At 37.8% G+C, this 15,282-nt stretch overlaps 1 protein-coding gene across 6 annotated transcripts in view; it reads left to right on the top strand.

Annotated features, from left to right (window-relative positions):
* The window catches only part of dock4b (dedicator of cytokinesis 4b), a 134,299-nt gene that overhangs the window by 44,702 nt on the left and 74,315 nt on the right, over window positions 1-15,282 (top strand). For 3 of the 6 annotated variants that reach the window (XM_073853936.1, XM_073853876.1, XM_073853905.1), the window contains exons 3-9: window positions 2,881-2,921; window positions 3,137-3,192; window positions 4,367-4,477; window positions 4,689-4,785; window positions 4,966-5,114; window positions 5,280-5,364; window positions 9,110-9,261. In XM_073853936.1, the coding sequence (XP_073710037.1) occupies window positions 2,881-2,921; window positions 3,137-3,192; window positions 4,367-4,477; window positions 4,689-4,785; window positions 4,966-5,114; window positions 5,280-5,364; window positions 9,110-9,261 (691 nt within the window). The remainder of the gene's footprint in view (window positions 1-2,880; window positions 2,922-3,136; window positions 3,193-4,366; window positions 4,478-4,688; window positions 4,786-4,965; window positions 5,115-5,279; window positions 5,365-9,109; window positions 9,262-15,282) is intronic. The other 3 variants (XM_073853978.1, XM_073853985.1, XM_073853957.1) reach the window with 1 other exon arrangement.

The raw sequence follows: 15,282 nt of genomic DNA, 5'->3' as shown, positions 1-15,282 counted from the left end.
GATTGAAATGAGGTTGATGGAAAATATTAAAAGTGAGGTTTAATGCAACAACATAAAGATGACATCATGGGCTGTTTGCAGTAAGCAGAAGTATTACACATGCTTGAGATCTGCTGTGGTTAGTTTGTGGTAGTAAATGCATCAAGGAGGCTGTTTATACCTGCTATTTAGATGCTTTTTGGTCGATTGGATCACAAGTGAAAGAGTGTTCAACGACCACATTAGGTTGTGCATTTGCAAGCCTGTATTTGAACCCTATCTTTGTTTTTCAGTTCCTTATCAACCTCTCTACATTATGTGATGAAAGGTGCTTAGTAATTGTTTGTAGAGAAAGATATGAAGAGTTTTGTTGCAAAACGAGATAAATCCATTTTTTAACAATTTTGTCAAAACATGTTTATTATTATGTTATCATGTTATTATTTTGTTTAATGGTGCTACTTAGCTTTATTTTTTTAGTTATGAAGGTTTTAAATCAAAACAAACCAACTGCAGTTGCATTGAAATTAATTGGAATGCACAACCAAAAAACGCGATTTCTGAACAATTAAAAAAACGGTGGATATCTCGTTTTGCAACGAAACTCTTCAATATGTAAAACATGAGATCAGACATCCCTTCCAATATCCCACATTTTGATAAAGGCTCCCTGATGCTCTCAAATAATGTCAAATATCCTGGAAATGAGAACATGCATGCTAAATAAGTCCGGTTCAAATATTTTTACAAGATCTAAGTTTGAAGAGACCGATATAGCAAGTGACAAGATAAAGTGAAAAAGTGCCAGAAAGTGAATCCTGATTTGTATTTCTAAAAAATAGACCAATCAGTTTTCACTGTGGGCGGGCTTACAATCGACCTCTCTCTCTTTCTCTCTCTCTCTCTCTCTCTCTCTTTCTCTCTCTCTAAAAGAGCTATACTGCTGAAGTAATATTATAACATAACAAAATATCTGCTTGTTAAGTGTGACGTCATAAAGCGCTTTCGGGTTCAAACGATCTCAAATGCCATAGGAGAAGTAACAGAAAGCTCATGCTAATACACTCGTGTCATAATGCAAAACTACCAAAAAACCCAGATCCTAATTGTAACAAAATCGGAGATGACCATGCATGGACATAATTTTTTTACGAATTATTTATATATTGCTGTCGGTGATTCCGTGACCCTGGAGACTGCCGTGTGCACTGTGAGTTCATACATTTTTCGCTTACATGTGTAATATGAATAAATATTGCTCATAAATTGCTGGCTGTTTATAAAATATCCTCTATGAAATGAGTGGAGGCTTCGACCCGGAAACAGTATTCCTTGCGTCATGACTTAACAAGCGGATAATAATCTCCTAAGACCTGGGGCCCTATTTTAACAATCTAAGCGCATTATCTGAAGCGCACAGTGCAACGTCTAAATGGGCGTGTCCGAATCCACTTTTGCTAATTTGACGACGGAAAAAATGGTTAGTGCGCCGAGCGCATGGTCGAAAAGGGTTGGTCCTATTGTAATGGGAGTGTTTTGGGCGTAATGTGCAATAAACCAATGAGAGTCACAGCTCTCATCCCCTTTAAAAGCCTGTTGCGCTGGCGCTATGTCTAATCACTATTTAGATGACGGACTTTGTAAACTGAAAAACTAAGCAGAGGAAGAAGATCCCCAGTTTAAGATTAATTTTAAATAATTGTGTTGTTTTTCACTTGTACTGAAATTGTTATTTTTTATTAAAACCTTTAAAAATCATTTTCTTTTAGTCATGGAAGTAAAAAAACAGACTTTTAACTGCTTTAAATGTATGGCTATCCAATATCACCAAAAAATAATTTACAAGTATGTAAGAAAAGGTTTGTACTCTAAAAATACTTTATTTGTAACAAGCAGGAGATAAAGAATTTACAAACGGCTCTCCTTTCAGCACTTGGGCAGCGTCATAAGATTTTTTAAGCATTACTTAAAAATGTTTCTCATCTCACCATATCCACATGTACAGAGTCATCATATACAATAAATCCGTGAGGTAGCATAAAAAAAAACATTTAAAAATAGATGCATTTGTTTAAAGCAAAGCATTTATTTACTTACCAGGCTACATGTGAAGCAGCTCTTTGTGCCTTCTAACGTCTCATAATCGGTCCTCATTTATGTCCAAGAGACTTAATAATAATCTTTTACATTCAATCCTTTAATCTTTCATATTTAAAAGCGTTTTTGTGCTGCTGCGCATTCATGTACTAAGTGATAAGCAAACCCGTGTTGTCGTCTCATTTATAGGCGCGTTTTACTAATGCGCTCTTTAAATAACAAAAAACATATTGCACCATTGACTTTAGACTTTAGAGACCAGGTTTTCTTTGGTCAATGGCGTAGTCTATTTTAGTTACCTCAAAATAGCAACACGCCAACAATGCGCCTGAACACACCTCGTTTTCAGACCAGAACGCCCATGGGCGCAAAAGGGGGCGCAAATGCATTTGCTATTTAAACAACTTGGCGCTAAACGTGAAAATTATAATTGCGCATGGTGGAAACTAGCGAAAGACACTTGCGTCGCGCATTGTGCTGCATTGCGTCAGGTGGAAGATAGAGCCCCTAGTGTCTCCACATACGTGGACATCACATTTTTTGTTGTTTGCACCATAACACATAACATGGACAATTACACTGCAATGGTCAGCTACCACCCAAAAAGAGTTTGTCCAGGGCAGAATGTCTGTGGTGTATAATAAAATAAAAGGGATTGAGTGGCTTTGTGGTCATGAGGTATTTCTATTTATGCACAGATACATACATGCATATACAATTTTTAAAAGAGCATCATGGATGTCCCACTTTTCAATGAAAAATACTCTATAAGATTGTGTCAGAATTTTTTGTTTTGTTTTTCAGGCTGGTATAGAGGATTTGTCCTAAAGAACCCAAACTCCAAGGTAAGCAACAATATACCAAAATATAACAATTTTTCTGTTGTTAAAATATGAGAGCAACATAGGCAGATGAACCTGTCTTTCTCATAATAATTAGAAATATTCACACATTTGTGTTTCGCTTAATTGCAAGGTGATAATTGTGTTCCCTCCCTTTGCATTATTTCATTATTTTCATTTTTACCCACACCATTGTTTCTCTCTATCTCTGTTTTTAGGGGATTTTTCCATGCAGCTATATCCATCTGAAAAATGCTCATATCAAGAACAAGGGGTGAGTTGAGACTAATCTACAGACCTAAAGCCTATTCGGACGGGATTAGTTTTACAGGTGGACCTCTGAGAAAAGCGTGCCATGTCTGTGTTTTTCTCTGACGACCTCCGTAAGAATTCCAGAGCAATTTACCTAATGTTTTTTGCCGAACTCAGAGGTCCTCTGAGAAGTTTAATCCCGTCCGGATGCAAATGTCTGTGTTTGCCCGCAATATCTTTTGAAAACCAGGTTCATTTCTTGTTTTGGCCAACGTGATCTGCCGTAACGTGCGTATATTGTATTTCCTGAGTCCCATTCATTCAGATATGGATGTTTTTCCCCATTCTGCGAAATAAAATAATTAAATCAAGACGAGCTGAATATCATACACTGTTAAGACTGGCCACTGTAATATCAGTAACATTATAAGGTAAGAAACTCCATTCAAACTTGTTCAACTCTGGAATGGTAATGTTAATTAATAAAGATAATAAATTGTTATTAATCATTATTTCTTCATTTTTTTGGGGTTTATTATAAGCAGACATTTATATAAAACACGTAGGCTAATGTTACTTTAGTAGGATTTGTATATTTTATTTTGATTCGTTAAAATTAAATGAATAAATTACATGTTCTGTCATAATTTTAAATTTAAAGCAACATATTAAACATTACAAACACGCGTATCCAGAGCACGTGATCTTATGCAACGCCCAAATGCATAAAAACAGACACTCCCATCTCTGGAATAGCCTGCATCATTTTAATCCCGTCCGAAACGGTACATAAAATCACAGACGTCCTGGGGGACACGTTGAAACTCAAACGTCATTTGGAAAACTAATCCTGTCCGAATAGTGCCTAAGTCATATAGTACCTTGGTCTTAAAAAAAAGAAAAAAGTTCATCCAAAATATCAATTGTTTTTATGCATTTCTTTCTTTTGTAAAAAAACCTAAGTGATCTTTTCTTTACAATTTATGGGAAAGTAATTTTAAATCTTTGTTTAATCTTTAAGTGCTCATGTAGCTCAATTGGTTAATCGTTGTGTAAGCAGTGCAAAGGCATGGGTTCGATCTTAGTGAACATGCAGACTGTTCAAATGCACTGTAAAATAATTCACGTTGGATAGATGCTTCAACCAAATGTGTAAATGTGGGAGATTTACTGTTAATATCTCAAATTTCTTCTAGCACTTATGAAGACAGCAGACGACTCCGGGCCAGATCTGCACTGGATCTGGGCCGAAGTCGGCAGGTCCGGAACAAAGTCCGGAGCGGATCCGTTGCTGTCTGTAGCCTACTGTACATACACATCTCTTTAAGTCTTTCCATCCTCGTTACCTCGCCCCCACAGCAGCTGCTATATAATGATGAATAAATGTTACCAGACAAAAGGCACTAGCCAATGTGTCTGTCTTCATATAAGTTTTCCTCTGCCTAATGAACAGCGGTACAAAAACAGCACAACCATTAAGGTGGATCTCTTTTCTGTTTTACTATGTAACCCCCATAGGCAATTTGAGATGGTGGTTCCAACAGAAGACACCGTCATTACCGAAATGACGTTCACCCTGAGAGACTGGGGTGCCATGTGGAAGCAGCTCTTTGTGGTAAATATCATTATTTGTGCAAACACATCAGTCCACCCACACCCAGATGATGCTGTCTGTGTGAACCCAGGGTCACGCATGGAATGTAACAGAATTAAACTATATTTTATTCCCATTCAAACCACCTCATTAGTTGAATTTGCTTGTTAATATTTGAATATTTGTTTTTTACCCCCAAAGAGGAACGAAGGAGATCTGTTTCACAGGCTGTGGCACGTGATGAATGAGATACTGGACCTGAGACGGCAGGTTTTGGTTGGTCACCTGACACACGACCGCATGAGGGACGTCAAGCAGCACATAACGGCACGCCTGGATTGGGGCAACGAGTAAGTACTGCATTAGCACAAGCATTAAAGCGTAAATCTCATAGCCACTTTCCAGTGAATTTTTATTACATAATTCAACATGGATTGTTTTTATTGGCTGTAATTGTGTTGTTTTTCATAAACACATTGCTGAATTGTTAAATGTGCTGTATTTCTCCATCACAGGCAGTTGGGTTTGGATCTGGTACCCAGGAAAGAGTTTAGCATGGTTGACCCCGATGAAATCAGCGTTACGGAGCTCTACCAACTGGTACGTTCCTCCACACCTGACTACTCAAGGTTTATCTTTAAAGGATTTCTCTCTATTTACAATTCAGCCACTTAATCCCGTTCTGTTAAACGTAATGAAAACCCCTGCACGCTCCAGTCAGCTTGAGTAACAGCCCCCAGGGGAAAAATAACAGTAATTCCCTATAGCGCTGACAAGATACGCCACGGAAAATTACCATCGCCACTGATGCGGAAGCGTGGCATCCGTTCGGAGGGGTTGTTGACAGCGGGGAGTCTCTGCTGTGACGTAATTGAGTTTGTGCGAATCATTATCCCCCGCTAAACGTGACCCGATGTGCCCTCCCCGTTGTGTAAGGTAATATAATAACCCTGCGCCGGCAGACAGACTCCCTGTTACCGCACCCTGTCTGTGGTCTTTTTTGCGGCAGGGCGGCGTGACTCTACGTGCAAGATGAAACAGAAAGTGGATGTTTGCAACCTGTTATTTACGTACTTGCAGCCCAAAACTTTTAATTTAAACGTAAATAGGAGCACCAACTTCCAGAAAGTTTAGGGGATTTATTAGATGCTTTTCTCAGTTCAGTGTTACTTTCAAATTATGTTCTTGTATGATGGATGACTTTGGAGGAGAAAAGAAGTATTTTGGCAACAGTTATTGATTTATTTGGGTTTTTTCGTTTTATGTTGCATCTGGTTTGGATATGATTGAGTGCTAGGAACAGCATTATGGGTTTTGTGTGTTTTTGTGATGGTGTGTTATGATGAATAGTGTGGTGGTGAATCAGGTCACGCAGTCTTTAGTTAGTGCTAAAAGTCAGACCACACATCACACGTGTGTTTGTGACAAAACAGAGACGAGAACTCCTGATGAATCTGTTTAATAATCAAACACTAATATGTCTGTGAAATCCAGTCTAAAGTCTCATAATCTAATTATTATGAGATGGGGAGCACCAAAGTTTAATTTAAATAAATGATTGTATATTCATTTCAATCTTTGACATGATCTTACTCAGTCAATAGTAAAGGATTACTCAACTTTCATAAAAAATCCAGGTAATATACTCACCCCCATGTCTTCCAAGATGTTTATTTATGTCTTTCTTTGTTGCAAAATAAAAATGCATGAAAGTGAAGTCATCCTTTAAAGACATCAAGGTTATATTTTTATTTTATCTATGATGATTTGATGTAGAAAACAGTAAATCACAAAAAACACTTAAAGGAAAACACCACAGTTTTTCAATATTTTACTATGTTCTTACCTCAACCTAGACAAATTAATACATACGTGTCTTTTTTCAATGTGTGCACTTAATCTTTGTACAGTGTGTCGTGAATGTGTTAGCATTTATTGTAGATAGCCCCATTCATTCCTTAGGATCCAAACAGGGATACATTTAGAAGCCACCAAACACTTCCATGTTTTCCCTATTTAAAGACTGTTACACGAGTAAGTAATAAAATGTGATGGTTTTTTAAGCGGATAAAAAATGAGAACTATATTGTATAGCAGAAGAGCACCTAGTTTGCAGCACTTCAACCCTGGCACGCAGCAACATCATCACTTCTGACTCCTCCCCCTCTCGCTCAAACATCCATCAATATTACTGCGCCCGTGGTCAAAGTGCCGCAAACCAAGTGCTCCTCCGCCACAAAATATAGTTCTCATTTTTATCTGCTTAAAAGATCGCCACATTTTATTTATCTCATGTAAAAGAGAAAACATAGAAATGTGTATGGTGGCTTCTAAATTCATCACTAGCCGCGGTAGATGCGTCAAGCGCGAATGATTTCAATGTTAAGTCAATATGAAGGCACGTTGACGCGCGTCTGGAGGTCTTGTGGCGCGAATGAGGCTTTTAGTGTGGCGCGGTAGACGCGATTCTGCCTCATTTGCGCACCTAGTTTGAGCGAATTGAGCGTTGCCACGGGAAACATGCAAGTTCAAAAATTTAACTTTGGCGGAAAAACACGCCTCTAGTAGTGACGTGATTACAGATAGCGAGCGAAGTCGCAGAAGCCCCTCCCATGACGCGAATTTCTGCGTGAATGTCTTGATGACTGGAATTTCACACGCAGCTTTCATGCGTGAATGCACTCAAAATGTTTAAGCGGCAAACTAGACGCGGTAGACTTGAATTTGACGCCTCAAACGCGGCTGGTGTAAACCCACAGTAAGGAATGAATGGGGCTGGGCCACTGATCTATAAAAAAGACTGGATTGCGCATAGATCGCTTACGTAAGCCAGCGCAGAGTTCGAGCGGCCATCTTGGTATACCCATCCGGCAGAGGGCGTCATTGACTTCCATTCAAAATCATGATCTAAATTTACCCGCTTTACAGCGTATCAGTCACATAAGGTTAATTTTTAGGATATGTGTACCTAAATTAATTGTTAATTCTGGTGTTATTTGCAATGTTTATGTTTTAATCGGGCAGGATAATGGATTTATAAAAAAACCGTTAAGGTGAGCGTGTCTGCTGCATTCTGTTAAAGACACGGGTATAAATAAAGTTTTTTTTTGACATTCAGCTACACGGTCAGCATTATTTCTCTAAATAAGTTTAGGTAACTTATAAGTTTAGATGACATAATTTCAAAATCAGAAAATTATTGCATGCACATACGGTACAAAGTATGATTATTTATTTAAATTTCAGAATGAGCACGTTTGTAAATATGCTGCGGTCTGTCTGCTGATCTGATACTGTAATGAAGATGAATGTATAATAACTGATTAAAAACTAAAATGTACAACTTTCGGTAAATAACTATTTACATGCTTAGGACGTAAGTAATAATGTACAGGGTAACTTCAGATATAAAAACGAAGACTAGTAAAGTGATGTTTTATCATTAAAATCTGATAACGTACATTGATTTAATGGAATGTTTGGGTATACCAACATGGCGACGCGGTGGCTTTACAGTTGTGACGTCATACGCAATCCAGTCATTTCTATAGATCAGTGGGCTAGGCTAAATGCTAACACATTCACGACGCGCTGTACAAAGATTAAGTGCACGCATTGAAAAATATAGGGATGTATTCATTTGTCTAATTGAGGTAAGAACATTGTAAAATATTGAAAAACTATGTTGTTTGTCTTTAAGATTTAGATTACACACTTTTACTTTTTGTATGTCATATAATATTTTGTGTGTAATATTAGATAAAACATGCATAGAGAAATAGCATCCCATCTTCCCACCTTTGCTATATCCAAATCTGGTATGATCTGGGAATACTGTTTACAGTTTTGTCAGCTTCACTTTTTTATTAGTATGTGTTTACCCTGGGAGTCAAATCGTAAACTTGCATAGCACCATGTTCTACCAGTTTCTCACTGGCATCTGTGTCCCATGCCATCTGGTCTAGCGGAAAGAGCTTGGTTTTTACTCGATGCCACTATTCAAGATATTAACACACACGCGCGCGCGCACGCACGCACACAAACATATGTACAGTCCTACTGGCCTTTTTGCATATCCGTTGTGTTACTGCAAAGATGTACTACAAATTTTTGGTGTCTTTGTAGTATAGTAAAATATTCAGCACATTCCCATTCGAATATTCACATGCATTTCTTCTTGCTGGTGTAACATATGAAGAGAGAGAGATATTTTGTTTTGATGCCTGCATACTTCATGTGTCAATATAGAGAATCTGGCTTGTTTAATAAATAAAATTTACCATTCAATATCAGAGGGCTCATGGGAAATGACCTGGATCTGTCACTTGTGTGTCTGTGTGAATAGATGGAGCATCGACACCGAAAGAAAGAAACTCCAACTCCAGTCAGCACACATCACCTGTTTGTCCATTTGAAGAGTCTGATGAGCTCAAATCTGGGAGAAGAACTGGAGGTCTTTTTCTTCATCTACGATAGCCGAGAGAATAAACCACTTAGGTAAGCATTAAACCTGTCTTTACTGACTGAAGTGAATCTCTCACCATTCATCACACATGAAAGTGATTATTAGAAAATAAACGTATGATTTATTTAGCTTTATACTGGAATGTCGCTATGGATAAAGCTTAAGTTTGTAAAAATTTACAGTTGCTATCATGACTGGTTTTTACCGAACTTGGAAGATTTTTTCCTTTAGTAAGATTTGTTTACACAGCAATCGGGCTCAGATCTGCACCAAAAAATTGTTCACCAAAAAAAGACTGCTTGAAACTAACTCTTGGGGCGGAGTACAATCTGTTTTTTGTAGGTGTACGTGAACGGATGCACACGGTTGAAAGCTTTGTTGATTTGACTCGTACGTCTACACAGACGTTAGCAAAATGCAATACATCTCTTTGGCTACATACTACATTCTTCTATACACTAAAAAATCTAAGTTGGGTCAACATTAAAAAAAAATTCTAAAAAAAATGACTTCCGTTTATAGCACCTAAAATATTTAAATGTTTTTAAAAAATAAAAATTATTTAAAGTAAAAAATTTCTGGGGAAAACATAAATTTTTAGGCGTTACCAATTAAAGTAAGTTTTAAGGTTGATCCAACTTTTACCTTTTACAGTGTACACGCATGCGCGACCTAGGGGCTGTTTACACTTGGTATTAAGATGTGTTTTCATCGATCCGATCACAAGTGGATGAGTGAGACACATCACGTTTACACCTGGTATTTAAATCCGTTTCTTTTCTCCACTTTCGACCACTTCTGTCCTGAATCCTTTGAGGGGGCGGTCTGTGAGACGGTGGGCGAGTCTGTCTGCTGTCATTTAAATGCGAGCAGGAGTATTGACGAGTTTATATGGACGCAAACTAATATTATGTCAGAGTCCACTGCTTGTTTACCAAGTAAACATGCTGCACAGTGTTTTGTCCATGTATATGTTAGAGCTTTCTCTGAATTTTCAGCGCAATTGATGAAATAGGATCGCGCAATTTTCACACGCTTGCAATATAAAACTGCAGAGATAAGCCGCTTTAGAAAAAACGTAAAACATTGTGTTCAGTACCTCAGATTAGATAAATGGGCGGAAAGAAGGCAGTCGCGTGTGGCACATTCAACCACATGTGCGTTTACAATACAAAATCAATCCGATCGAAAGGGTTTTTGACTCCCTATGAATGTGGTTGAAAGTGGACAAGCTCAAAACGTGTTTACCACCGTTTACACCTGGCATTAACGTCGTCCACTTGTGATCCGTTCGATGAAAACGCATGTTAATGCCAAGTGTAAACAGCCTCCTACTCGTACAAAGTATGCGTGGTTACAAAAATCTAGCGGTGTGCGTACTATTCTAATAACGAACTTTGCATCACGTGTACTGTACGTGGACCTTTGCGTATGCGTAAAAACAGCGCTATATCTTTATTAGAGCTGGGCAAAAAAATCGCCTCCGATTCTCATGCGTATCTCATCAGTAAAGCCGGTTCGGTGATAAATCGTCATCACCTGCTTTCAAATGGAGCTGCATTTACTACACAGAGCCGTATTTTACCGAGAAGCTAGCAAAACCGCATACATTATCGGAGGCGATTTTTCGCGATTATGAATGCGATTTTGCTAGCTTCTCGTTGAAATACGGCTCTGTGGAGTAAATGCTGCTCCATCTGAAATCAACCGGTTTTACTGAAGAGACATGCATTTATTTTTTTGCCCAGCTCTAACCTTTACAGTGAAAAGAAATTTAAGCCAATGGACCAAAGAAGCAGGCTGTACTGTATATGATGCTTAACTGCGCATGTTGTGTGAAAAGCAGCAGTGTTTGTTTTGCTGATGGTTTCAGGATGAATCTTTTATTAGCGTGGTGCAGACAAAGTGAAATATGGTTAGATGAACATACTTTATATAGACGGTTTCATCGGTGCGGTGATGCGATACGCATCTGGTCCGAACTTTACTTACGGTTTCAGGGTTTTTTTAATGGCCTGACAAGTTGCTAAACTGAACTCTTGAACAAATACCTTGTCGAAAATAACAAATGTTTTTGTTTAATCTACGTGTTGTTTATTTTGCGTGTCATATAAATAAACAACGTTTAAAGTACTTCGTTGTTATTTATTCTTAGCGGAATTTACTGGAAGTTACGTGTTGACCACGAAAGCCGCTTGTTTATGTTGTTACTGCTGAAACTGTCTATACAAAACATACAAAAAACTGTTTAAAAGGTGCTTGTGAGCCTTTTAAAGACATGAACTGTAGAACGATGGGCGTTCAGTATGAATAAATAATATAATGATAGCTACAGTAAAATCCACGTAAGAACCAGGACTAATGGATGACTGTAATGAGCAGAATAATAAAACAAATGCTCTCTTGCCATGTGAAAGGGAACTGAAACTAGAAGAAAATGCAACCGTACAACAATTCAATTCCTGTTGCAAAACAAAGCAAAGGTCTGAAAATGCCCTTAGTATTTCAGCTAAATTAGTTTTTGGCTGTTTTCAGACAAACAGCTTTTGGAAGACAAACAAATGATTTTCGCCTGGAAGAAACACCTGCGGTTGGCGGCTGTGTTTTGTTTGTGCGTTTGCATTTTTATCTCATCTAATGGTTAATTACAGACTCCAACAGTCTTGACAGCTGCTCAGTTTTGTTTGCTCACATTGTCTCTCAGTGTTTGTTGCTCGGGTGTTTTTGCTGCTTGATTCATCATAGACATAGGCTGGGAGACTTTTGGTTAAAAGTTTGAAATAAGTGTCATTATTTTTTTTAGTAATGTAAATTTTATGCATAAATAATTAATTCGTAGAATCTTTTTTTTTTTGATCGCATACATTTTTAATTATTTACATTTTTTACATACAATTGTGAAAATATAAACTTGATCTCTTTGAATTGACTAAGTGAGGTCATGTCAAAGATTGAAATTTGTTAGTAAAATCAAACTTCAATGGTCCTCATAATTAGTTTATGACACTTTAGACTGGCTTTGACAGACAGGGTCACATATGTCATCGATGTGTCACATTAGGAAGTCTGTGTAATCTCACCTTTTCCAAAAATTACTTTTCCCATTCCCATTATATCTGTTCTGTTAATATACATCGTAGTTTTTCCCAGCGTCTATATTGGTATGGCCTGATATGACCTTCCTTTTTTGCAGCAGGATCTTTCGGAAATGTCAGGTCAGATGTAAGCTCGCATGCTGTATATTTTCAAGCAGGGAGGTAAACCCTGTCCTTGAATTTTATTTACATTAAATTCTGTTTAAATTGTTTGTGACATCTCACATTAATTCCACTTAAATAAAGAGATATTGATCATATATTTCTTAACATTACCGAGACATGAATTTTGGTCAATATAGCTCAGTCCTATTTAAATTAGGATGTGTATTAGGGGTGGGCAATACAGCCTCAAAATTATATCATAATATTTTTGCTGTAATGATATTTATGACGGTATAAAAAATATGGAAAAGGAAGGGCAATTTCCATCCAATGAGCTGTCATTGATGACACACTACCTAATTTGAAGTTTAAATCCATTGTCATAAGTTAAAGTAGTGACACGATCACACAGCACGAGTCAAATGTAAACAAAGTACAAACTAGAGATGAAATGGTATAAACATTTTTACATCACTATGACACTACCACAGATTTTCACAGATCCCAGTAACTTAAGTCATTAGCTAACAATTTAAAATGTTAATTTTAACATTATTTTACATGTACGTGCACTTTTGTTCGCATAAACATCAAATAAACAACATTAACATTAATCATGGCACATTTGGGGTTGTGAGATAAATGTTCATCCAAAACAAGTGAATAAATCAGATTTTCATATAAACACAGAAGAAATTGGCAAGTCATCTGTCTGTGTCTATAGTCTGTATGTTGTGAGAAACTGGATGTACTTTAGGACCCAGGAGTGGACGATGCGCTCGGGCACTCGCTGAAGAAACAGGGTAAAACATAGCTTTAAACTCATCAGATCACATAATTTAATGGAAAATGAATAGAAAAGATGCATCTGTCTAATTAAATATTAAGTAAACGTGCATCAGTGCAACAAAAATGTGAACATTTGTGTAACATTTGGATTTAGATTCAGTCAGTAAAGTAAGTTACTGTCATCACAGTGGTACAGTGTTTTCCCTATATACAGTAACACAACTCCTTAACACTTCAGTTTAACAGTAACTAAAGTAATTTGCACAGCGATGCTTGGTTGAGTAATTAGTTTACTTTTTGGCCGCACATCACCCGCTGCTAGTATCTCCCACTCGCTGCTGTTGCTTTCAGGTGTTGTTGCTGTGCGCGTTAGGGAACGTAAATGCATCATACGTCACTATATCACTGATATCATGATATGACATTTTTATCATGTAAAAAATGATACCGGTATTATCGTGAACGGTATCGGCAAGAATCTCACGATACGATACGCATCACAATGCAGGGGTCGCGATGCAATTTGTTGCAATACTGTGAAGCTAGGTGATATATTGGGATATTTCCTATTTTAGGAATATAAAAGGACATCATTTTAGGAAAGGTGTCATTAAGAATATACCACCATATGCAAACTTTAGCAAAAAATAAGTTGTGGTGCACCACTATGCTAATAATTCCTGTCACCGTTTAAGTTCAGAGATAAGAAGAATGCTAGCTAGTTCTTGGGATGTAAACTCCAAGCGAAACAACTGCCATGTGTCTTGTATGATTTTACTTAATTTCTATCAATATTCCCATTACAAGTGATTCCTTATTAGTCAAGTGTGGCTCATTTATGTCTATTTAATCCAGCGTGGATCATGGTTGTCCCAAATAGACAATGTTTGTATTTATTTTCTTTTATTTATTTACACAAATAGCGCTGCTATTTGTGTGCCTACTCGTGGGAGAACAAGAGAGTCTGTCTTTCTCTTTATGAAAAACACAGGCTGCATACAGACTGTTGATTGACACTCTTCTATTCCCAAGGGACCATTCTGTGGCACAGTTAATTTATCCGCCCAGACGTACGGGTATCACTTTTCTCGACCGTGTCGATTTATTTAGCCGTGTCCGGAGGGAAGGGGTTGTATCTGTGTCGCATTTTAACTTGTCATGTTATGATTTCCGGCATCAAGGGAGGAAATATCAAATTCTCTCAGATGTGCCGGGTGCGAGGAAAGAAAGCCTCCGGAGTTTGTGTTGTGTAAATGAAACAAGGCAGTGATATAGGATGCTGAGAGGAATATCCCAGCGTCCACAGATGCCTATTTGCAGCCGTGCAGCTGCGTGTCAAAGGCCAAGCTTTGTGTTTCTGCATCTGCTGACGGGATGCTGGGATTTTAACAATACTGAATTAATTACGTGCTGTTCAGGCATGAGTGTGTATTAGATAGGACCTGTCCAATTTCATGCTTTTGTCCGTGTCTGAACTATAAGCTATTGTTAAATTTTGAAAACATTTTAGGTTTTTTACTCTAATGAGAAAGCAGTGAGAGTCGTGTACCTGATGATGAGGTTGATGGGTGAAGGACTGTCTATCATGTGTCCTCAACCACCTCTCTTTGTCTCCGTCTAAGCGTCTTTCAGCAAGGACATTGACCCTGAAGTGAATTGGAATAAAATGTTTAGCTCAAGGGCACAATAGCTGGGTTTTCATTCAAACCTAAAGTGAATCTTATCAAAATTAGCAAAAAACACATTCAAATGATGTGCGTTTCCATCAAGTTGCTCAAGCGATTGATGGTGGTATTGGTAACCAACAGTAAAAAAAAGCAAAGGATACTTAGAAACTGGAGATAGGACTGCAATTCTTTACTATTGGACAAGTTATAAATTTACTAGCTGTGCAGCTTGCGATTGCCAAACTAAATGCTGTGTACAGAAGAAGAAATGCAGCATTTATGATGCCGGCACTAGCAGCAAGGGCATTACGACAACGTTGAGCCCCATATATGGTGAAGCAGGGCTCAACATACAATAAAGGACTCCCCAGCCTGGGGCCAGTGTGAGAGACATTCG

Source organism: Misgurnus anguillicaudatus, chromosome 1 (assembly GCF_027580225.2).
Source record: "Misgurnus anguillicaudatus chromosome 1, ASM2758022v2, whole genome shotgun sequence".
Classification (NCBI taxonomy): Eukaryota; Metazoa; Chordata; class Actinopteri; order Cypriniformes; family Cobitidae; genus Misgurnus; species Misgurnus anguillicaudatus.
This window is presented reverse-complemented; position numbering and strand designations above follow the sequence as displayed.